The 23858-nt window shown below is 40.8% G+C and overlaps 2 protein-coding genes and 1 long non-coding RNA gene across 6 annotated transcripts in view; 2 read left to right on the top strand and 1 right to left on the bottom strand.

The window, feature by feature from the left end:
• The first annotated feature begins 81 nt into the window (after nt 1-81).
• On the top strand, nt 82-18484 carry LOC309542234 (uncharacterized protein C3orf20-like). 3 transcript variants are annotated; one of them, XM_082240886.1, is made up of 11 exons: nt 82-239; nt 1580-1675; nt 2910-3011; nt 4174-4309; nt 5512-5716; nt 6592-6690; nt 7947-8232; nt 9269-9385; nt 13567-13709; nt 17592-17684; nt 18123-18484. In XM_082240886.1, the coding sequence occupies exons 1-11, from the start codon at nt 132-134 to the stop codon at nt 18199-18201; spliced, it is 1464 nt and encodes a 487-aa protein (XP_082097012.1). In that variant the 5' UTR covers nt 82-131; the 3' UTR covers nt 18202-18484. The 3 variants fall into 3 exon arrangements, with proteins under 3 accessions (XP_082097012.1, XP_082097011.1, XP_082097013.1); XM_082240885.1 differs by having other exon boundaries at nt 83-239; nt 1580-1711; XM_082240887.1 differs by lacking the exon at nt 1580-1675 and having other exon boundaries at nt 83-239.
• Nucleotides 11528-12564, top strand: LOC309542237. Its single transcript, XR_014224152.1, has 2 exons — nt 11528-12154; nt 12440-12564. It is a non-coding gene; the product is annotated as an uncharacterized lncRNA (long non-coding RNA).
• VEZT (vezatin, adherens junctions transmembrane protein) overlaps nt 18007-23858 on the bottom strand; it is a 33881-nt gene continuing 28029 nt past the window's right edge. For both annotated transcript variants that reach the window (XM_082240890.1, XM_082240891.1), the window contains exons 9-12: nt 23418-23611; nt 22758-22858; nt 21727-21934; nt 18007-20695 (exon numbers count right to left, since the gene is read on the bottom strand). In XM_082240890.1, coding sequence (XP_082097016.1) covers nt 20127-20695; nt 21727-21934; nt 22758-22858; nt 23418-23611 — 1072 coding nt within the window. In that variant the 3' untranslated portion in view covers nt 18007-20126. The remainder of the gene's footprint in view (nt 20696-21726; nt 21935-22757; nt 22859-23417; nt 23612-23858) is intronic.

Below are 23858 nucleotides of genomic sequence, written 5' to 3'. Positions count from 1 at the left end.
CGATAAATATGCAAATTACTATGTTAATTAAAAGCACCAAGATCAAAGTAGACAGCTTGAGTTACTCATTATGTTTTACTAAATGGCACCGTGAAAAACTGGCTTTTGGTTTCTGCTGCTGCAGCATAGCAATGATATTTAATCAGGAAGGAGGCATGGTGACTAATAAAGATGGAGAACTACTACGCCAGTGGAAATGGCCTGGAGAAGGGAAGCTTGATGACCCAGTTATTATGCAGGTAATATATTTTTTTATTATTTAATTCTTTTTTCAAATACAGCTTTCCTTCTGGGGGCTGCTGTTATTTACAGTGTTGTAAATTCTTCAGCTAACAGAAGTAGCTAACTACCTAAGCTAGCTCACAGTAAAATTAATGAACGAAGTTTAATGAAGAAAATGATACTTTGAATTAATTTTCTTGTTCCCAAGATGAAGCAGCACAAACACTACAATGAAGATTGAGCCATCATGGTACAAAACAGGATCATATTCATATATCAAATCCATATTTTTATAAATTACATGTGCTTTTGTATGAATGAGTTATTATAACATATTTATGTTTTTAAGTGTGTTGCAAATTGCCTGGAGACATCTGTGTAACAAGTGACTTAAGAAGCCTAATAATAATAATAATAATAATAATAATAATAATAATAATAAATAAGCAGAAGAGAAGTGGGAAGCTGCATTACTTTAAAACTGAACTGCTTTGCTCCTGTCCCTTCCTTTCCCCCTAATGCAACATGCTTAACCTAGCACTTCTTAAACTGTCAAGAGTAGAAAAGTCATGTTTGCACTCGGCCTTTCCTTACTATGATGTAAAATTTGAAGTAGAGATTAAATTTCACCCCTTTATCTGGCAACCCAACCCTATCCAATCCTGGCAACTAGCTATGCTCTGTACTTTCCACAACTATCCCGGCAACCTACATCTGGCAAGAAGTACAGAAGCCTAATTATATCTTGCAATTATATGTGCCCGATTATATCTTGCAGACACTAGTTTTTTTTAAAGGGGGTGTGGTAGAGAACATGCTCTGCATGTGAAAGGTTCTAAGTAGACTGGGGTGAGAACCCTGTCTGAACTCCTAGAGAGCTACTGCCAATCAGTGTTGACAGTAATGAAGTAGATGGACTAATGGTTTTGATGATGCAGTAGTTGACAGATTCCCATATTCCCACAACAGCATTTCTGGGAAGGCGCCATAGCTTATTTGTAGCACACCTGCTTTGCACGCAGACGGCCCTAGCTTCAATCCCTGGCACCTTCAGGTGTGCCTGGGAATTCTCCTGTCTGAAACCCCAAAGCCAGTCAAAGCAGACCAGACAATTGTGAGCTAAATGAACCAAACTGCTTTGGGGGAGGAATGGAACATCAGGTGGGAAGGGAGGTGGGATGGAGTATCCTGGAGAGGGGCACAGCACACTGAACCACCATAAACAAGATGGTGTCACCATAAACAAGATCTGTCTCTGGTTAGTGTCAGATTTCCCTTGTGGCTTCCTATCTTCATTTTGGCAAATCCCCTAGCTGAACAATACTGTGAAGTACACATCTCTTATGTCTTACCCTAGGTTAACAAGTGCATCACAGTGAAGGTTGCAGGACGCTTTGCTGTTGGATTGCTTTACAAGTGGCGACATGAAAGCGTGCGTTTGTCTTTGTCACCGGTACGAGGTGTGGCTGGTCCACAGTTAGAAAACCTGGTATGGTGCAATAGCTTATGATGCAAAAAAACCACACAACATGCCAATCAGGCTGGAGCCTGTAGGGAAATTGCAGGGAGATAATAGCCCTCTGTGGTGGGTTGTGGGAGAATTTGGTTGCGAGAGGATTTGCAAGAAGTAAAATATTTGTTGCACAGTAGTTTCAAAAGGAATAACAGATAGAAGAGGGCTGTTTCCAGCTCTTGCACATACATACTGTTTCCATACAAATGGACTTTTCCATTCAGTTCAAAATCAGGATCAGCTTGACATTTAAATTCATGGGTATACTATTGGAAGCCCTACACAAATGTTAGAGTCATGGTGGATTGTGTGTATCCAGGCAAGTGCAATAGTGAGACAAATGAATATAGAGAAGACACTACATTATTTTCTCCTACATCAGGGATGGAGACTCCCAATTCCCACCAATTCCCAATATAACAAAGACACCACAGTCTCCAGTGACCTACAGTTTAAGGAAACCAACCATGAGTTATGTGCTGACAGCACCCCTGAAAACTCTCACTGCTTGGAGATTGGGGTGCACATAGCAGTATTTTAAGCAGCTACCGCATCACAGCCAGGAGCCAAACAGAAATATGTTTCTGTTTGGTTACAGCAGGGGTCTGCAACCTTTAAGACAAAAAGAGCCACTTGGACCCGTTTCCGAAGAAAAAAAACCTGGGAGCCGCAAAACCATTGCGACATTTAAAGCATGCGCGCCGCTGCCCTCAGATCTGACAGTGGGCGGGAAGGTGACGTTGGGACGGTGCGTGACTAACGCATGCACCGCCCCCATGCGATGTCACAGCCAGTACAGCACCCGCCACAGTGGGGAGTGTCGGGGCGCACAATGCGCCTCCTCCCCTCGCTAGTATCCGCCCCGGAGCTGCAGCAAAGGTGTAAAAGAGCCACATGCGGCTCCGGAGCCGCGGGTTGCAGACCCCTGGGTTACAGGTAATCTCATACCAGTCACACAGAATTTAGCTTCTGCTATTTTCTGATAGGGTTATGTGCTTCATGGCTGGTAGCAATTCAACAGTAGATGCAGTTGCCAACAAAAGGTTCGCCTGTTTCGTTACTTGTCCTGTAGCTATGGGAAATTGTAGGACTCCTGCAAGAAAAATGGGTAGAACTCAATGGACTGCATATGATTAAAGCAAATTCTGTTGTTTGTTCTCTCTTGGTTTTCTAGAGCAAGATATTCACAGAAGTTAATCTACCATCCACATCAGTAAAAGGATTTTCTAAAACACATGGCAAAACGGAAGATGCAAAACAATCTCTTAAAAAAGAAGTAAGCACCTGTCAGAAACTCAATATTAAAATAAGTAAATGTAATTTTATTTTCACACTGCTACAGCTTACTTTTTTCTAACATTTCCTCTTTCTTTGCCCATCCACTAGGATACTGTAACAGCAGCGTATTTTGCTACAATTTATTTTCGTTATGCTGATTTAACACCATAAAACTTGTATGCAAAACGCCCCTTCAGCTAATGAAACTTTGATTCCTTATTTCACAATAACGTAGGAACATGTTTTGACAAACCCAATAGAAATGAAAGGCAGATGTACAATATTTGCAGCTGTTTACTGGAAGCTTGGGTGCCACAAAAAGATTCCACATATCTGCAAATGCAGAAAGGAAGACTGAATAAATATAAATAAGAAGGCGGGGAGATAACCGAGGATGGAAAGAAGGGGAAAGGGCAGAAGCAGAGGGAACCACAAGACAGAAGAAGCAGGAGCCAAGTCAAAGGAAATAAGAGTTGAAGCCGGCCAAAATAGTTGCCTACTGGTCTACTGGTCATGTCTATGGCTTTGTACATATTCCTCCCATTTGATGGTTTGTACTTTGATGAACTGAAAGGAGAAGGGAAGGATGAAGCAGGCAGATTAGGAGATAACGTATGGGAAAAGCAGAAGCTGAGGTGGGATCCAGTGGAGGCAATAGAATAGAACAGACATATAGGCCAAGAGAGCAGAAAGTGGAAGAAAGCAGCTGAGAATAAGGAAGAGAATACCTGCCACAGAAAGGATCACACAGGATGGCCTTTTTGTTATGTATTATTTATGTGACATCGTATTAATACCCTGCCTTTCCTCCATGGAGATAAAGGCGGTGTACATAATTCTCCCCCTCACCATATTATCCTTGCAACGCCTCTGTAAGGTAGGTTAGGATGAGAGACAGGGACTCCCAGCCAGCTTCATGGCTAAGTAGAGATGGGACCCCTGGCCTCCCAGGTCTGACCCTCTAACCACTATGGCACACTCTTCAGTTTGAGGTGCCAGGTTCAGACGGCTTTGCTGGAACCTTCTATTTAGTTTTATCTTCTGGGAATGTTTGTACCAGCCATTCTATTTTTATCTGGTCCCTGATTACTTTTACTGTTTTTTCTTTGTTGTGCTACTCATAATTTGATCTGATTGCTGATAAAAAAAAATTACCACAGGAGAGAATACCTAGAATTTCAGAAGGGGATCTAAGCCATGTCAAAGACTACAACCCTACCAGAGAATTAAAAGTGCTGAGATGTAAAATCAAGAATGTCCTAGAAGACTGGATGGAATATTACCGGATAGCCTTAGGTCAGTCTTTAATTTAGTAGCATAAGTATTGGAGGAGGATGCTAACACTTCTAAATTCAGAGGACTGAAATAAGTAATGACATGGTTTATATTTTTGGTGTTGGATATTTAAATATATTTTAAAATTATAATAAGTATGTATAGACTAAACATTACAGTTCATCTGCATTTGTATCTGTTAATGTGATATTAACCTAACAGCTGCATCTGCTTTGCAAAAAGGGAGTATGAAATCACTTAATGAAATTATATATTGCTTTATCTTTTTTTACATTTTTTATTTGAAAGGTACACTTTCCTATAAAAATTGATTCCACATTTCATTAGTTTGTTTGCAGGGTATGCTTTGAGATCGGACTTTTGGTACTAATTATTTTCATTTATGTATGCATGAAAATACATTACATAAAGTCATGTGTGATTGATAAAAAAACCCCACATGATATATGTATACATTTGTGAACTAAGCCAGTATTCTGTGTGTGATTTCATTTCCCTTAGTTCCAGAGCCTATTGCATGACAGGAGAAACAGGAATATTTCCTGATCCTGCATCTCCAGGACACTCACCATATACAGTATAGCAGAAGAATACTTTGTGTTCTTAGCTTGGGTTTGAGCTGATCATTGGTCATGCTGCCTAGGGCTAATGGGAATTGGATCCAACAACATCTGGAAGGCGAAAAGTTCACCATCACTAGACTGGAAGATAAGAACTGGTACAATTTCTCTACACCAAAGAGGTGAAGCGCTGGTGGAAGCTTGAGCCTAGGGGAAGCATAGAAGCAGAGTGCAATGTGGTCTATGAACATTATCTTCCCTTTGGCCAACGTTTTATTGGAAGCAAACATCTTGCTTGATCCAAATGTGATGTTAATCTTCCTAGCTATTTTCAAAGTGCTTCCTCTTCGCAGTACAGAAACACTAAGCATTATAAATAATAGAAATTAACATTTGGTTGCAATTATTTCTTAAGTGTATAAAAAGGTATTTTATACTCTTAACTTCTTAAAGCAGTATTTCCTGGAAGTTGTATCAAATGGGAAGGACTCCACTTGAAGGGGACATTTTGCTTTGCACTTTCAGTTCTTGTGATGTGCAGTTGTCAACCAAATTCCACATGCATCTAAGTCAGCTGTCTTATATGTGAGCTTAAGGCCTTTTTGAAGTTTGTTGCCTTGGTGGTGTATTGTTGCATTTCAGAAATCAGCTCACCACACCCACACAGAACCTCAGCCTTCCCTCGGATTGCTGGCAGACGGTGCAAAACACAACATGTGGATGATTTCCTTGGCTTTCATACAGCACAGGGAAAAGAGAATGACAGGGAGACAGAGACCCCTACACCAGGCAACCAGTCTGTTCCGTCTTGCGGCCCCACTCAAGGTGTGTCACCTGGTTCTTACAGGTAAAAGCACAAGAAGTCAAATGCCTACAAACTCCCTTTGCAATGGAGAGTAAATACTTCACCATTCTGTGAATGTATGGAGGAATTTGATATAGCACTATGACGACCCTTCCTTCAGTGCAAGCATTTCAGTTTGCCAGATGGAACAATTCCCCCCTCTCCTCTGCCTGCAGGCTGTTCTGGGAGTTCTCCTGACATACACACACCCAAGCCAATTTGGCGGGGGGCATGCAGGGAACAAGGAAAAGCCTCATTGTGGATAAATTTCCCAATTTGCTCAGAATATTACCTTTCTTTTATTAAAGTTAAATTTAAAACTTTGTGCTGGGTAAATGAAAATAAATTGAGAAAATATTCCAAAGGGACAGATGTAAAATGTTGCAATACTGTATTAATTCTTTTTTGTAGCAATGAGTTTGGTTTCCAAATCCTCTTAATTAAGATAGGTGCTAGCTAAATATTGGGTCATGAATCAACCACAGCACACATAAGCTCAACTGATAAATCACCAGAGAGGAGTGGGAACAACTTCCTTTATACTGGGATCTTATACTGCTCTGATTAAGTGCTTTAGGAATTCTAACGTGCTGAATATGCAGCGTGAACCTACTAAAACGATACTGCAGAGGTGCAGAATCAGTTGCACCCTGTACGCTGAATTTCAGCTTCTATCATCTTTGAATATTGACCATGTTGGCTGGGAATGATGGGACTTGGAATCCAACAACTTCTGGAGGGACGGAGGTTCCCCACATATGCTGCATTGTATGAAACAGCCATTAGAAATGGGTCTACATTGCATATCAGTGTAAATATCAGCATAGATACCTTGGAATTGCAGAAAAACTGTTAAGTGTGTTTATTTTCTCTTGCAGAGACCCTCATTTATTGAGCAGCATTTTCAGAACAAATAAACCACCCATGGCTCACCTTAATATAAATGATGACACACTCCAAACCTCTCACAAAGCAAAGTAAGTAAAACTAAAAACCATTTACTATGTTTTTCGAAGACTTAGTAAGATTCTTTAAATGCCATTTATATTATTTGGAGCATATGTTTTAAGAATGACACAAATACATATTCAGGTGATTTTACAGTATTTTTGCTTTGGAGAAGTAAGGAAAATATGGCAATTAGATCAATTTAGAATAGTTTTGCATTATGTATATGATATATTTATTATTCTATTTATTATGTTTATATCTTCCACTTTTCCTGCAAGGAGTAAAGGGGAACATACATGGTTCTGTACCCTCCAACAATAATTCATCTTTGTAAAATTGACTAGAATTGAGCTGCTCACAATCCAGTGGCCTTAATTTTACTACGTTTACGGTACTTGGATTGGATTTCTGAAGTTGCAATCTGCAACTAGGAATGTGAAGAAAGCAGTCCTTTTCCTCTGCAGCAAGCGACCAGCATTTCCTTACATTTGTAATGTTATCACTGTAACAATGCTAGGTTCAGTTCTGGTAGCCTTGGAACCAAGTTGTTCTTGTTTTTCAGTGTCTTGCCCAAATTTTGTTTGAAGCTGTCTTCAGAACTTGTTCAGCCAGTTTATCCACACAAAGAGCATCTGCTAGAGTTTTCATTATACTAGTTTGGCTAGTTCTTCTGGTCTGGAGGATCAGAAAGAGCATCAAAGTGCTGTGGGCACGGTTATACCTTTAGAAAACCATGGATTTCAGCTAAAGTCAGGACTCTGGGTTTATTTGTAGAATAATGCAAGGAGAAAAGAAGTGTGGGCAAGGAGATTGAGCGGGTGGTCGCTGAACAACTCCAGGCACTCCTGGAGGATGCGGACCATTTAGGTCCCTTCCAGTCGGGATTTAGGCCTCATCGTGGGACTGAAACTGCCTTGGTCGTGCTGGTCGATGATCTCTGGTGGGCCACGGACTGAGGTGAAGAACAAAAGATTGTTAGCCTCTTTGCAATGTTAATTAAATGAATAAACAGAAGAGCTACGGTTCGTGACAAAATGTTGGATAGCCCTCAAGGAAATAGCTGATCCCAAAAGGCACATTAAGAAGTTGTAGAGAAAAAGCATCATGATAATAAAAACAATTTCAGACAGAAGTATGATTTTGCAGCAGCCTTTTGAATTACCTGGGAAACAGAGAGACTTTGTTTGGTAGATCAAGTAAGTGTAAGCTGGTTAAAGTTTTGTTACTTCAGTTCATTCACACTCCAACTTACGCTCCTTTTACCACTGCTTTCTCATGACAGTGAAAAGGCATCCACTGCATCACACAGTGCCTGCCCTGTAGTCCTTCGAAGAACGATGCTGGGAGATGAAGTGAGGATATGCAGATGCAGCAACCATCAGATTCCATATGTTACAGACCTGGAATATGATCACATTATTAACAACCAGATGTCTTCCTCAGAGCAGATCACTCTTGTCTGTGTGACTACTTCATTGAGAGCGGCAGATTACGACCCCAGAACAGATAAGCACCTAGAACAGCTCTATGAGAGAAAGAACAAGAACAGGAGTATGCCATGTACACAGGTAGGGCTCTCGGGTGTTGTCTCAATCGCATCAGTGACCTGGTTCACCTGTTAACACTCAGCCAAGCTATGGCTAAGCATGAACACACAAAAATTGCAGGTGCCTCATTGTCCTGCTGGCATGCTAGCCGGAGCTAAACCGTGGGTGGCTTAGTGTTATGTCCAAACCTAGGTTTATGGTTTGTCTTGCTCCAAACAAACTATGAGCTGTAACCAACGTTTGTTCTTGGTTTGTTCCCCAGACAAACCATGATCCCAAGTTTGAATGTAAAGTTAAGTGAAACCATGATTTAGGTCCCAGTAGCATGGCATTAGCAGGAAATGGGGAGGGATATTTTCCTGTGAGTACCCACATGCTTGCTTGTTCACACTTAGCCATGGTATAACTTAGTGTTGCATTTGAACCGGGCCGATGACTGATGTAAAAGCAAGAAGATTTTGAATAACAACTTGGTGTGAAAAAATTGCTTCATTTTATTGACTTCTTACAAGTACAGAGAAATTGGGTTGTTGACATAGAAGTTTAATGCCACAAAACGTCCTTTTATATCGTTTGTGGATTGGGGTATAAGTCTAGGGTTGTCATATGACCTCTTTTTCCAGAACACGTCCTCTTTTTCATGGGTATGTAAAATGAGTCGTTATAGCGATCCATGGTTAAAAGTAGAAGTTGGCAAATGTGTCCTCTTTTTTGCTCTTCAAAATATGACAGCCCTAAGATGGGTGAGCTTTTTCAGAACATGAATGCTATTGCTGTTTCCCTATACACACTAGATCTAAATTAACAGTAGTGCCCCCCCTTTTTTTTGGTAAGGTGGGAGTACATCAGAGGGACATTCTGACAATTAGGCATGTCCATCACTAAGTTAAATGTACTTGGGCCACTTGCCAATGTGAGCAGTAAATAGCTGAATAATTCAATTCCTTTAATGCTGACTTGTTCAATGGGAACATTGTGCTCTGACATCTGGTAGAATAAGATTTATTATTGCTATTGTTGACCTAGTCTTATAATGATGCGGTCTTTGTTTTTGTAGGGTCGTCTGGACTCTTTTCGCCTGCTCAAATACGATCTTGGGTCTGCAGATGAGTTTACAGGCCACTGTGGATCACTACTGGTGAAAAGGCATAATATTGCTCCTGGCATGTTTTTGGTAGGTTATAACCTTCCTGTCGCACATCCAGGTCATTTCAACTCATACCGAGAAAATGGCTTCCAGATCCTATGGCTGGAGTCTACTTCTTGTGTTCTTCGTTCAAGCAAAGTCCATTCCCCATTTCATAGCAAATGGTGATGCAGCACAAAGACAATGCTGACATCTTCCTCTTGTCCATTGGAATCAGTGCCATCACAATAATTGGAACATAAGGATGATTGGTTTCGTTCTGCAGAATAGTGAAAGATATGGCACTGACTGGAAAAAGACATAAAATTCCAGTTTCTCCCTCAAAGGGGTCTAGTAAGAACAACTGCTCAAGTTTCTGATCTGAGAACTAAGGGAAATATCTCTTTTCTCTCACTGTTTTAGATAGATGGGTAAAGGGAGAGATGGAAGCACTATAGTGAATCGGCCTATAATTTGTTCTCAGCAAATGATATGAAAGGTGACTCTAGAAAGGTGACTCTAGAAAGGTGACTCCTCCACCTTATTTTCTGAATGTGGAGCCTAACCGAAGCAAGAACGAAATAGCTGGCATGATCCCTTCCCAATGCAAGGGACATGTTTGAAATACAGTGGTACCTCATGTTACATACGCTTCAGGTTACATACGTTTTAGGTTACAGTCTCCGCTAACCCAGAAATAGTACCTCAGGTTAAGAACTTTGCTTCAGGATGAGAACAGAAATTGTGCAGCGGCCGCGCAGCGGCGGCGGGAGGCCCCATTAGTTAAAGTGGTGCTTCAGGTTAAGAACAGTTTCAGGTTAAGAATGGACCTCCAGAACGAATTAAGTTCTTAACCCGAGGTACCACTGTACTCTGTTACAATGAATGTAGGACAAATACTTCCCAGGACTGAGAGTAAGGTTTATTCTTACTGGGGTAACTGGATCTCTTCTCCATGACTCTCCCTGGTTACTAATGAACACTTATTCCATTGGGCACTATATGCCTGTATCCAGTAAGTAGTGTATACCTGCTCTTCCAGAAGCAAATAAATAAATAAATGAGTGCACTGGACTCACCTGAAGGGTATTTTTACATAGTAGCATCTTGGATTCCTGTCCAAGAAGCAAGCAAGCAAGCAAGCAAGCAAGCAAAATATCTCTTTGTAGTCACCTCTAAGCAACTGTAACTTCTAAATTTGTCCAGCAGAGGGCCCCTGTCCACCTACGTCTAGACTAATCTAATCTATAAAATGAGATTTCCCTTCCATTTTAATCTGTTGCAACTACTTCCTGTTTGTGAATTACTTCAGTTACTGAACCACTACAGTTGACTCCTCCTCAATTTCAACCCAGTGAGGAAGGAGGTCTCATAAAATATATGGTTTTCCAGGGTTATCATGCATGTTTGTGCAAACTGGGGAGCACGAGTTAAAAAAAAAAAAAATTATGTGAAAACAATTGTCACAAGCTGCAGAGCTGAAGCTAAATTTATAGAATCCTAGCCTATCTGCTGGAGCTTGTTCCCAAGTAAGCATGCAAATAATTTTGTATAATGAATATAGCTTAGTCTTTACAAACTGACAAATACCAAGGTTAACAAGTGTTATATTTTATAATAATCTTCGATGGTTGTGAATAAAATGTGTCATGAAAGAGCAGGAATATAGTGTTATCTGTCTTCTGGATTGTGCACAGTCTCTTCAAGTTTGGCTTACCTGAATCAATTACCTTAACTGACGAAAGGCCTATAAGAATGACCTTTTGCACTTGATTGCTTTTCCCCAATCAACTGTCAAAGTAGGCCAGTTGTTTCCCTTGGTGTTAGTTGAGAATATAGGAAGCTGCCTTTACAGAGTCAGACCACTGATGCGCCTGGCTCAGTATTCTGGCAGCAGCTCTCCAGGCTTCCAGACAGGGGTCTGTCCCAACCCAACTGAAGATACCAGGGACTGGCCCTTGGGCTTTTTGCCTGCAAAATATGCACTCTGCCACTAAGCTATGACCCTTCTTCTAGAATGCTTGGCTGCCTCTTTTTATGCAGATAAGGAAACATTCTCCCCAAACTGTGCTACATTAGATAAAAGAAATCCTTGAAACTATCCCATAGAAGTGATCAACCCAAACATTATTCAAGGTACCTGTTTCAGTTTCCTCAGCTTTTACATTTCGATTAAAACACTCTCTAGAGCAGGGGTCGGCAACCTGCGGCTCCGGAGCCGCATGCGGCTCTTTAACGCCTTTGCCGCGGCTCCGGGGCGGAGGCGAGGGGAGGAGGCGCATTTTCCGCAAAGCCATTTCCGAGCTAGAGAGGAGACGGGGTTGCGAGCTAACCCCTCCCACACTCCACTCGCGGGGGCTGGCCTTTTGCCCCCGCGAGAACAGGGGAATCCCCGGGCGTCCCTGCAACCCTGCCCGCCAATCGACGGGGCCGGGGAGGCGTGGCCTAGCCCATTTAAGGCCAGGCACGACCGGGGACCGCCCTCTTTGCCCCGTTCCAGCTCGCACCCTCTCCCTTCCTTCCCCTCGCGGTGTGTGGGATTCCACTCCCGGCAGTCCTTCTCTGCCGTCCTCGCTGCTTTCCTCCCCCCCGCTTTTCTCCCTCTCTAGCCTCCTCTAGGCGTGGGTTGAAGCTGCGGCGGCCATTTCTTTAAAGGGCACCGATAAGGGAAAATCGTCGGCGCCATCTTTGTGGGCGCACGTGGGAGTCGCGGGAGCGGCCATTTTGGTTGAGGGCTGTAAGCAGGCTGCATTGAAAGGGGGCATGTAAGCTGGTCACTGTTTTGAAGGGGAGTGAAGAACACACACTCAAAAAAAGGTAACTTGTTATTTTAACGTTTATTTCTATGAGGAGGAGTAATTCTTAGGGGTCAAACAAAAAAATAATAAAAAGTGTCAAAAAAAGTTATTTTAAAATGACGAGGATGACATTGGGCCCTCATTATTAATTATTATTTACATCAGGCACTGATTATGATTTATGGTACACTGGGGCCCTGATTAATTTTCTATGGCATTTTGGGGCATTGATTATTGGACATAGCAAATTTTGCTATGGGGCCCTCTGATTTCTAGTTACGTCCCTCTTTTGGACCCCCGATAGGCCAGCCATGGATAAAGGCAAGAAAAGAAAAATTTCTGAAGAAAACAGAATGTTTAATGATACATGGACAGAATCATTTGCCTTCTCTACTGACAAGACTGGTTTACCAGTATGCTTAATATATGGTGAGAAATTTGCAAACAACAAAAAGTCAAATATTGCAAGACATTACCACAATAAACACACAGCCTTTGCTGAAAAATATCCAGATGGAGATGAGAGACGAAAAGCCATTGCAGAACTTATGAGGAAGGTTGATAGGAGCAAAAATAATTTCAAGAATTGGGTGAAGTCTGCAAATTCCACAACATATGCTAGTTTTGTAGCCGCTCAGGAAATAGTCAAGCACAGTAAGCCGTTCACAGTGTTATATTTGTTTTAAATGTCGTAATGGTTTTGCGGCTCCCAGTTGTTGTTTTTTCTTCGGAAACGGGTCCAAGTGGCTCTTTTTGTCTTAAAGGTTGCAGACCCCTGCTCTAGAGGGCAACATCAAAGGTTTTCAGGACTCCTTTGTTTGAGAGGGTTTCCATAAATGCAGACCTGAATCTGCCCAGGCTGCCCCACAGTTGACAATCCTGTGCATATCTACTCAGAAGCAAGCCCCATCACCTGTACTCAGACAAATGGGTTACAGACCTGAAGCAGAAGGTGTCTCTTTCTGCAAGCTGGCTGAGAAACTTGCCTAGCCTGGAGCATGAAACATACAATTGGCTAAAAACAGCCAATCTTAATGAGCTGGATTACTGGCCTGCCACTAAACAAAATGAACTACCCCAGGAGCAAGATGGCAAACGCCTAGCTGAAAACAGTTGCTCTAAAAAGGTTAATGATGTCTTGCAGGTGACAAGCTAAACATTAGTTCATACTACAATACAGAAGAATGCCAGTGATGGAGGCACTCTAGCCAAGGTTTAGAAGGTGCTGGGTCTCTCCAGTGCTGAGGAAAACTGTGATATTGTATTTAGTTCTGGGCAGTCAGTTCAGCAGGTGAGCAGGATGACTCATGATGGTGTGATATGGCCTGCTAATGAATTAAAAATTGGTAACGCGGCTCCAGACAAAACTGTCTCCTCAAAGGCAGCTTTTGCATTCTACTTACAGGCTGATGTTTTATGTATTTTTGACAGATGTACATTCGAGGAAAGCTGCTCTTTGCCAACTACATTTTCAATGGATACAGCAAATCAGTGAAAGATCTTCAAAAGCAGATTGCCCTGACAAGGAACAATTACAACAGGGGCTACTACTTACCCCCTGATTATAGACTGAGGTATTTTACTCTGTGTAGACATACCTGTGATACATGGCTTTAAATGTGGTTTGTTGCAGCCCATCATAATAGATAATTTGGTAGATCATATGACATTTTCACAGAGCGGTGGAAGTTTGAAGTTGTTTCAGTTTCTTTCTGGTGTTAGGATTAAAAGTTCTAATTAATAGGTTAAAAATCCACAGTAGTTGTTTAATTGGTGTGTGTGTGGAGCTAAAATACAGCACACCAATTAAAATTTAAGGGCACACGGTTTTAAAGGCTACTTTAGTTTTAATGAGCTATGTAATATTCTTGAGCTATGTAATATTCTTGAGATCTTCCATGTGCTGTCAGGTGAGATGCTCCTAGTCAGGCAAGCTAACCCCGAAAATCATTGCCAAAGAAATGGGTAAAACTTAGCCCTGCGTCTTAGCCCTGTATTGATTCAGCCTTTTCTTATACGACCTTGCACCCTGCTTACACGGTGTGGATGGCCATTGCCCGAAGCTCAGCTCCATCCATGTTCCCATCTCATCTTGTCTATGGGGCTAAGCCAGCAAATTATTTGAAGAATTGTTGTGACAAAGCAACACAGCAGAGAGAGTGGGTGAGGAGGACAGTATAGCTTTTAATGAGAGAAAGGAGAAATTCAGAAAGTTATATAAAAGTACAGTTTATATAAGTCAAGCATCAGAAGAATTAACAGAGAAGTTCAGAAACAGGAAATAATGTTTTATTACATAAAGTACTTATTCAAAAGTTACAATCTCCTATGTACATTCTTGTTAGTTTAGGAAACAGGTATGATTCCTTACACAGGAAAGAATGACAAGCTGGTAGGGTTGCTCTTTCTCATGAAATACTTGCATTTGTCTGTATACACTTTGATAGAGTATCAAACAAATATTCAAAACAAAGGCAGCAGAAATCTGGAAAGGGCTTCTTTAGCAAACAAGCTTATCAGCATCAAATTAAGCTAATATAAATGATTAGAAGAACTTGAAAAAAACAGACCTTTAGTTCTAGGAAACTTATATCACATAACTAAGCAATTGTCAATCTCAGCACAATATAAATTCACTTCCTGAAAACAGTTTGCCTCAGCTGCAGCATCTCTTTTCTGCTTTCTGGCTGAAAAACCAAGTTCCCTCTCGGTATAAATGAATTCCATTCCAAAGCAGCAGCAGTGAGGTAGAGCTGGGACATCACCTCATATATTGATGAGAAATCTCTCAGCTGAATGTACAAGCTTAACCTTAAGGTAAAGTCGCAGAGGGAATTGACTTTCCCACTGTGATCACAGGCTGCCACAGTGGCAAGGACAGAGGCTGAGGCTACGTACAATTTTTCAGAAACTTGATGGCATTTTAAAGCAGCCATTAATCTGCAGAAGTGCACATAGCCTGCAATACAGAGCTTAGGAGAAAAGCTACCAACTTGGCCTCTCCTCTGCACTAACCTGTGGCCCTCCAAATGTTGGACTACAACTCCCATTCTCGCCAATGGTCAGCAATATCTGAGACCACACTTCAACTATCCCTGTTTTAAAGGCATGCAAAGGGTGACTGGGATTTATCCAGAATGAAGCCTTCCTTTTTGTGTCCAGTATTCTCTTCCAGCCTCCTCAAGTGCTGCCTGCTTCCCTCTACTGGTCTCTGGCTAGCAACTTTTTCATTTGGTGTGACAAGAAGCTCTCTCTGCAGAGGTTGTGTTGGACTGCTGCAGAGTCATTAAGATCTTATCCGAATCATTAAGAGTTTCCCACAGAGCTACTGCATGAGGAAAAGTAATACATACTGTGCCTTACTTCAGTCAGCAGGTATAAAGACAGGACCGACCCACATTCATTAGTGAAGTGCCTGAACAGTGAGCCAGCACTGTGCATTGCATAACTAGCTGTTGCCAATATCATTTAGCAAGAAATTCATCTTCAGTAGAAAGTCAAGTTATAAACAACCATTTATATAAATAGACAAAAACTGCAGTGCTGATGAAGCAGATATTTGCCCCCTCACCTTCTATTTTACTGCAAACTGGAGAACTATGTATTTGCATGATGAAGAGCAGGGTTTTTTTAAAACACAGACATTGAATTTTGGATTCTAGAGAAGAAGGAACAAATCTAAGTATGAACCAAGATATGTCAAGTAATGGTTGATTAAGAGGAGTAAAAGACACCAAAGATATGGAACAACATTCAAGAGAAAGTGAAAACCTTTGGATTGCTTAATCTTAAAATACTCTTTCTGGGCTTCACAGCCACACTGAATGTTGCAAATGATTCAGTGAAAGTGTGAATTTAATTCAACTAATTTGGTATCAGAAACAAAGGACGAGATTCACCTATCACATCCTGCCACATCTCCTCCCCCTGCACCCCCCCATAACTGGCTCTGGGGTGAGGTGGGAGTACCCTCAAAACAACACATGGGGGGAGAGGCTATTGTTCCATCTGGAAAACTGCAGTGCTTGCACAGATGGAATATTTGTAATAGGATGTTTAATTTCACTCAATGTTCTAATACTTATTTTGGTTATAGTAAACTTTAAAGCAAAACGTAAGCACTTACAAAGTGGTTTGCACTAGTTTAAAAGTAAAACAAAATGTCAGCTCCACATGTGGTTTACCCCCCATCCCAGCCCCAATCTATAATTCAAGTATAATCACATGTCAGGAGCCAGAGTCAGGCATTAAAAACAACGTTAGTGAAGTGAACTCTTTATTCAAAGAAACCAAAACAGCATCTCTTCCCAGTAGGTCTTGCCCCCATTGAGGCAGCTGCAAGGACTGAAGGTCCCTGCCTTCCCACCGCTCTCTAAAGCTCCTCCTCTCCAGGATCTTTCCCAGTTACAAACTGCGTCTGCATTTCTCTGAGTTTTCTAGGAGACCGGGGGGAGGGGGGAGGAGCTGGTCACAGCAGGATGGGGAGACCTCCTAGGTTCTTCAGCAGCCTGTCTCAACTCTGCCTCTTGGCCAACCTCCTCTCCAGCCTCAGAGTCTGAACTGCTCTCTGCCAAAGCCTCTTCCTGCTCACCCTGTTGTTACCTCTTCTGCTTCTGACACCTCCTCTTCCCAGTCTGCTCCCTGTTACCACTCATTGTCATCCCACCACCAGTCCCCTGGCTCTGAGTCTTCTTCCCCTGGGGGTTCCCTTGGGAATTACCTAGCTGGTGCCTCCCACCACTCCTCTGCATCCAGCCAGACCGTGACATCACACAAGCCTCCTCTTCAGTGAGATAACTAAGGGCTCAAAGCACTTCACTTACATTAAGTATTTTGAACACCTTTTTTATTTCCATTAATTCAAAGTATGTCTGTCGGTGGACAAGACTAAAATATGAGAGAAGCTAAAATGATCAGCAAAATAAATTAATGCCCAGGGCCCAAAAGCAAACCTACACACACACACAGTCATTGAATTAAGGACTGCTGTTAAAAGGGAAACCAGAAACTCAGAAATACGTCCTACACTCTGGGGGTGACACCTAGGTAAGAGCGTGTAAGATTTCAGTGTGAAGGATCTAAAATGTATGCTTAAAAAACCTTGAAAGAATAGCACTTAGATTTTCTGAACTTACAATTGTGAGAGTCCTTAACGAGAACAGAGAGGGAGACATGTTACCTGTTAGGAATCCAAATTAAAAAATAGGTGATCTGATGTACTCACCTATGGGTTTAACTTATACAACTAGGTTTCTTTATTGTATGACTAGGTTTTAAGTGAAGAATGAATAAGCAATGGAAACTTTGGACTAAGCTTGTGATTAAGTCTAGGGGGGGGGAAGTCCACTGTGTTCTGATAACCTAAAATTATAAAATACATAGTAATCAAAGTATACTGAAGTGTACCCTGATTTCTCTTATAATTCCAGTACTTTAATTTGCTTTTTGTATTCCAGTTCTCTTGAAAACAGCCTGCAGAGTTACCCTGAACATACTCAAGCAAGGATTTCACACAATATTTCTAGTTGTATTTGCTATGCCACTGACAGGTATAGAAAAATAATTATTTTGTCTTAAACTTCACATGCTCTGATCAGAAAATTGTCAGTTTCAGTTCATGTCCCCCATGAGCACCTTGGGGTTTGGATGTTTTGTCTTTTTGAGGTAACACAAATCACAGGGATTATGGAAGAGTCCAAGCTAATGATTTGCCAAGGAATGTCTTACATGAGAATCTTCAATAATGGCCAATATCTTTTTTTAAGGCTGTTGCTTTGCCCCCACTAGAAAGAAAATCTTAAGCCAAGGATAGAGTTCATAGTGTTTCAAGTGTTTGGGGCCTTCAGGGCCATTTCTTTAAAGTTCTCAGAAAATTCCAGTGTGCATACGCATGCCCATCTGGGTCACAGACTGTGTTTTAACTCTTACATAGATTGTTGTTGAATATTTACACATTTTGCTTGGTACTTTATTTTGAAATATTCCAGGAGAGCAAGTACCCATGATTTTGTGCTATTCAGCTTATACAAAGGAGCCACCTGCACTCAGGAACAACTCACCGAATGAAGCCAGTTCCAAACTCAAATTATTATTTCCCCCTGCAAACTCACCATGAGCTGCAGAGGATCATTGTATAGGAGAAGAAGAAAAAGCCCAAGTATGGACATGAAGTAGGAGAAGAAGAACCTTGGAAAAAGATATGTGAGATGGATGTTGTTTTTTGCTTTTTTCTTAAAGTCTGAAATGAAAAATGGGACTTTGGGGAGGAAACTGAATATATTTCTGTCTTTTGGGGTGATGAGTGAAATATTTTTTAAAAAAATAATTATGTTAAAATGTTAATAGTAAATTCAGGCTGCTGTACCTTTTCTAGTCCCCAGTCTAAAAACAAATTATATTTGTGATAACAGAATTGTTACATTTATTTTACTTCACTACTGAACAAAGCAATGCACTTTGGCCCGGATTCCACTAAAGCATTGCGCTAGTGAAAGCCAGCAGAAGTCATGCTAGCACAATACGGCTTCCTCCACTCTCATCCCATGTCCCCCAATAGTTCTGGAGGATTAGGAGACTCCCTCTGGAGCAGCGCATTAGGGGGAGGAGAGGCTAGATTGTTCCATGAGGCAAGCAGAACTGCTTGTGCTAACAAAGTGACCGTAATACCGTGATGCTGAATTCCTTGCTTTATACTTGATGTTGCAAACATACTTGTAAAACTTGCAGAACTTAGAGCATTCTTAGGGTTTTGATTCAATCTGGGAATCTGCCAACCATATTGCTGCTACAACGTAATAGCAAGGCATACCCTCTATCATTTCACATTGTTCTGTGAACTGACCTGAGACCTCCAGGGTATAGGGCGCTATATAAATTCAATAAATAATAATAATACAGTTATTGTGGCTTTATTCCTTGTGTGGAAGTCAACAGCTGCCGCCGCCACCTTCCACAGTAGGGAAATCAGCTGAAGCAGTTACTCTAATGGTGGTGGAAGTGCTGAAGTGAAATACGTGAAAACACTTGTAGATCAGGCTGAACATGAAACCGATAAAACAAGAATCTGAGTTACCTTTGGATGGAGCATTTTCAGAGAATATGACCCAATGGAAAACAAAGTAGAAACTAAAATCAAAGGACACCAAGTCTCAGTTAGTCTCTGCTGCAGAAGTAAAGTTGTTTTTATCTACACAAGGTAACAGATGGAAAGAAACAGGGGAGAAGACCTGATCAGAATCTGTTTAATTTCCCTTATCTGCAAAGGGGGGGGGGGTGTCACATGTGACAACTTGGGAGTGTTTGCAATACGGAAAAATTACTGCAAAAACATGAAACAGTCAAATTATTCTCCATAGTCCAGAAGTTAAAATACAGAAGATTGTGCTGGGTTTTTGTTTTGCTTTGTAACCCTTTGCTAATAACTTATTATTATTTTAGGTTAGCATCCCAGGATACACAAGCTATGGCTTTCATTAAACAAAACAGTCCACATCTTAGGCTGTGGCCCTGATGAACCAACAGCTCAACAAATATGCAGGTCATTAAGTGATCTAATGCAGAAAGGAGAGGACGCAAAGTGGGCAGAAAAACCCACATGGTGTTAGGTTCTTGTTAAAGAACCATTTCAAGTAGTTGCATAATTAATGTCAACATTATAATAAGCAATAAGGAAATGACAATTAGACCATTTGCTTTTACATTTTTGGAAAAAATGTCTAATAATATAAATAAATAAAGATAAAATATTAAAAGAAATGCCAGTCATTTGTGGTACCTGTAAGAACCATACTATACACTTGGAGTCTAGTTGATATTTGCACATGGATATATTTCAAAAGACTAGTAAAGTCCAATTGAAGTCATGATTTTTAATGGTTATCTTCTCTTCAACATCCAATATTATCAATGCTGAATCTTTGCATGTGCTGCTGTTGTTAATCCCACTGGCCTTCCATTGTGTCCAAATAGGCAAGGCAAATTTTAGGTGGGCTCTATGATTCTTCATTTTTGCAGTAATTTACTTCACCTTTGTGTTTTTCAAAAAAGTCTTCCTTTTCCTGTATCTTCTCCTCCTCCTCCTCCTCTTCTTCATCGCCAAATGTTTGCTCTTGCATGGTTGTAAATGTCAGTGACCTGGCAGCAACCTGTGCTGCAAGTCCTGATGTGAAATTCAAATCTGCTGATATATGAAGCTCAGCCAGTCTTTGTTTGATGGAGGACTGTAACGCATCTCTCTCAGGTGGTTGCAACACATCAGCTCTGTCCACACCAGCTGACTCAGAATCTTCACCTTCTCCATTGCATTGGTAACATGTTCTTTTTTCAACTTCTGGTGAGCCACCATTTGCAGCAATGTCGTTTTTGTTCTTACCAGATTCATCAGAGAGGTACTCCACCCTATCTTTCTCACCATCAGTAGCTTGTGTTTTGAAGTCAGAAACTGCTTCTTCCAAGCTGTCATCTCTGCTGCACACCTGCTTGCCTGATTCTGAATTTTTCGGCAATCCCAAAACATTTATGGGTTCCTCTTGCTCTGTACCAGGCAAGGGTTTCATCGCAGCTTGAAAGAGGGGGAAATATGGAATGAGTATTCAAAATAACTTCACTGTAAGTTTTAAAGGATGCACAGCTCTCAGTGAAAAAATATGAATTTCATTTACTACAGAGGATGCTGAACACATAAGGTAACAAGTATATATGCCCTCTCAAACATTAAGAGGGATAGAATAACTATAAAACAAAATGGATTAAAAAAAAACAACTAGTAATTTCACCACCCATACACTGAGCTGTTACATTGCTTCCCACTGGTTGCTACTGAACAAATGCAAAACATGCTCTACCCATGTTTGCTTCTGGATGCCTTCAGTGGGGAATGTGGCCCATACACTGATAAATTCTGATTCCTTCTGATCTAGAAGGAAAATCTGTAAGGATCCTTCAAGAGAACAAATTATGAATACTCTTGACAATTCTGTGAGTCTAGAGAAACTCTCACCCAATGCATCAAGCCTATCCTTGGATGGCCCCACAAGAAACAGCATCCCAGAGCCCACACACTGAATGGGCTTTACTCAGTAATCAAGTCAGAGAGCTTAGAGGCTCTTTCCATACCAAGAAAACCTAATGCAAATAGAGCATTTAAGGTCTCTGCCTTGCATGCATTTGTGCAATTTCAATGAGCAGCCTTCAACCGCACAAGGTTGAAATAGCTCAGGTTAAATACGTATAAGTTGTGGTTGTAATGTATAGTACTTTAGGACCTTGGGAGCTGTAAGGTATTACAGTCAAACCTCGGGTTACAGCCGCTTCAGGTTGCGTTTTTTTGGGTTGCGGACTGCCAAAACCCGGAAGTACCGGAACGGGTTACTTCCAGGTTTCGGCAGTTGTGCATGCGCAGAAGCACTGAATCGCAACCTGCGCGTGCACAGACGCAGGTTGCGAACGCTGCGGGTTGCGAACGTGCATCCCACAAGGATCACGTTTGCAACCCGAGCGTCCACTGTACTCCTGATCATCAAAAGCTAAACTAATTCAGAAAAGAGAGTTGCATACAGATTTCCTTAAATTAACAACAAAAGTAACACTTACCATGATCACTAAACAGGAGTTGCTTCCACTTTTGTCTTTCTGCCTCTGAAGCTTTAAATCCCAGCACAGATTTTAATTCCTGCAGCACTCTCTTGGATTCCTCTCTTTCACGTTTTTGCCTCTCTCTGTCTTCCAGGGAAAAGTAATAAAAGTCATCTCTTTTATACTCGCTGTCTATATCTGCATCATCAACATATGCTTCAAGTTCCTGAGGAAAAAGTTAACAAACATCTGGTTGCATCTAAAAATTACTCAAATACTACAAGACAGTGATGGTTCCTAACCATTTATTTAAACTACAAGATTTGGATCCCAAGTATGGTTTATAGGCCAAAGGGAATTCTGAAATAACTCTACCAATATTTAAAAGAATGTTAATTAAGGTCACTTACGGTATTTCAGGTTTATATAGTTCAGACACACAAAGGCTGTCAACAGATTCTCTAGGGTGGCTGAAATGTTTAGTTGACAATAGTAACCCACTTTCTTAAAGACTTTGTATATTTAAAATGATGCTTCACCACTAGTATCATAGCCTTATATTCAAGGTGTCACATGTTAAGAAAATGCCAAGGTTGGAGAAATCAGTGGCCTGCCATTAGTTATTGGACTACAACTCCCATCATTCCTGTTCACTTGTAATGCTGATACAGGTTGATGCGAAGGCTATAGGTTTTTCATTCCTGCTATATACCTAGCACTAGACTCTTATCCTATATAACAGCAGCAGAAATTTTCTTTGCCAGCACAAACATTACAACAAATAAAGATAGCAAGTGACAAGATGCAACTGACAACCATTTTCATCATGTTCAAGTTTCCACTCTATGAGAAGTGAATTTTTGGTACATTTTAAATGTATATTTTTATTAGGATTTTCCAGAATAAGTAAATACATAAGCAGAGGACTTTATCTGTTGAATAAAGTATGCTGATACAAGTGCAGAACACTATTATACTTCCCTCAATCATCAAATAAACATACACATATTGACACATTTTGTGAATTTTGCAGACTATAATATTTGTACCTGTTCTTCAGGGATTGGGTCTTTATCCTCTATATGCACAGATGGTTGCAGCAAAGGTACCATGGTGCAATGCTTGTTCTCACATGATGGTTCAGGATTGCCTGGAGTTAGTAGAGAAGCAGCAGAGAAAGTAGGAGTCAGCAGAATTGGGTTTTTGTTTTTTTTAATGTCAACCCATTGGACTCTTGTCAGCTAATTTCCCCATCCCTACCTAAATCTGCCCCAAAGGGCTAGAAGAATCCATTAGCAGGTAGACACTGTCCTAAGTTTTAATTACTTTTTATTTTAAAAATAAACACAATAAACAACTTAAGGACATCAGTTGATATTTTTAGGAGTCATGAATCACCGCTGAAAGTACACAGTGGATCCCATGAATTTATAGCAAGCTCAGATCTACTGCTATGAACAATCAAGATAGTATCTCCTTCCAGATTTACGCCCAAAGTCTGAGTTCATGTAGCCTTTCATTTATGTAAATCAGAAAGATATGTACAATCCACATTACCTTTTTGATGCATTTTAAAAACCTACTTACGAAACCCAGGCATTTTGGTATTGCAATACTGGAGTTACTATTTACCGCATATATAACTACCTACTGTAGATTTTATTTTACCATGACTGGAATTTCTAAATGCTTTTGTGAAGACAATTTACCTTTTTTCTCTGGATTTCTTCGAACCATTTTTTCCACCTGAGAAATTGCCTCTTCCCAGCAGCTGTTGCTTGCTTGCATGTGAGGTTGAACAAGTCTTAGTTTTGTTTCTACAACTTGGTAGGCCTCCAAAGTTAGTTCTTGGCTTTCCTTGGAACTAATAAACTTCTCAAGTTCATCCTCAAGAATTATTACTCTGGACCAAAAACAACAACAAACCATTTAATTAGTACACAAATCAAATATTTTATAGACCTGCTGTGGGCAGTGAGTTGATGTGACTGCAGTTATAAGTTTCCAGATTTTATATCCTCCTTTTTTATTCTAATGATCTATCAGTTTTACCTATGTGGGCAGAGCCCATATGTATGATATCAAAGTGCCAGAAGCAACTGGTCAGGGCTTAAAGGGTGAACTTAGTTTTAGACAAGTAATTCAAGCCT

Source organism: Podarcis vaucheri, assembly GCF_965113315.1.
Source record: "Podarcis vaucheri genome assembly, chromosome: 10".
In the NCBI taxonomy this organism is placed as follows: Eukaryota; Metazoa; Chordata; class Lepidosauria; order Squamata; family Lacertidae; genus Podarcis; species Podarcis vaucheri.
This window is presented reverse-complemented; position numbering and strand designations above follow the sequence as displayed.

Excerpts from the sequence above, each read along its gene's own strand:
- LOC309542234 (XM_082240885.1), top strand. The coding sequence starts at position 132 with ATGATATTTAATCAGGAAGGAGGCATGGTGACTAATAAAGATGGAGAA. Across the intron at positions 1,712-2,909 it reads GTCCACAGTTAGAAAACCTG|AGCAAGATATTCACAGAAGT; the intron begins GTATGGTGCAAT and ends TTGGTTTTCTAG. Across the intron at positions 8,233-9,268 it reads GGAGTATGCCATGTACACAG|GGTCGTCTGGACTCTTTTCG; the intron begins GTAGGGCTCTCG and ends TTGTTTTTGTAG.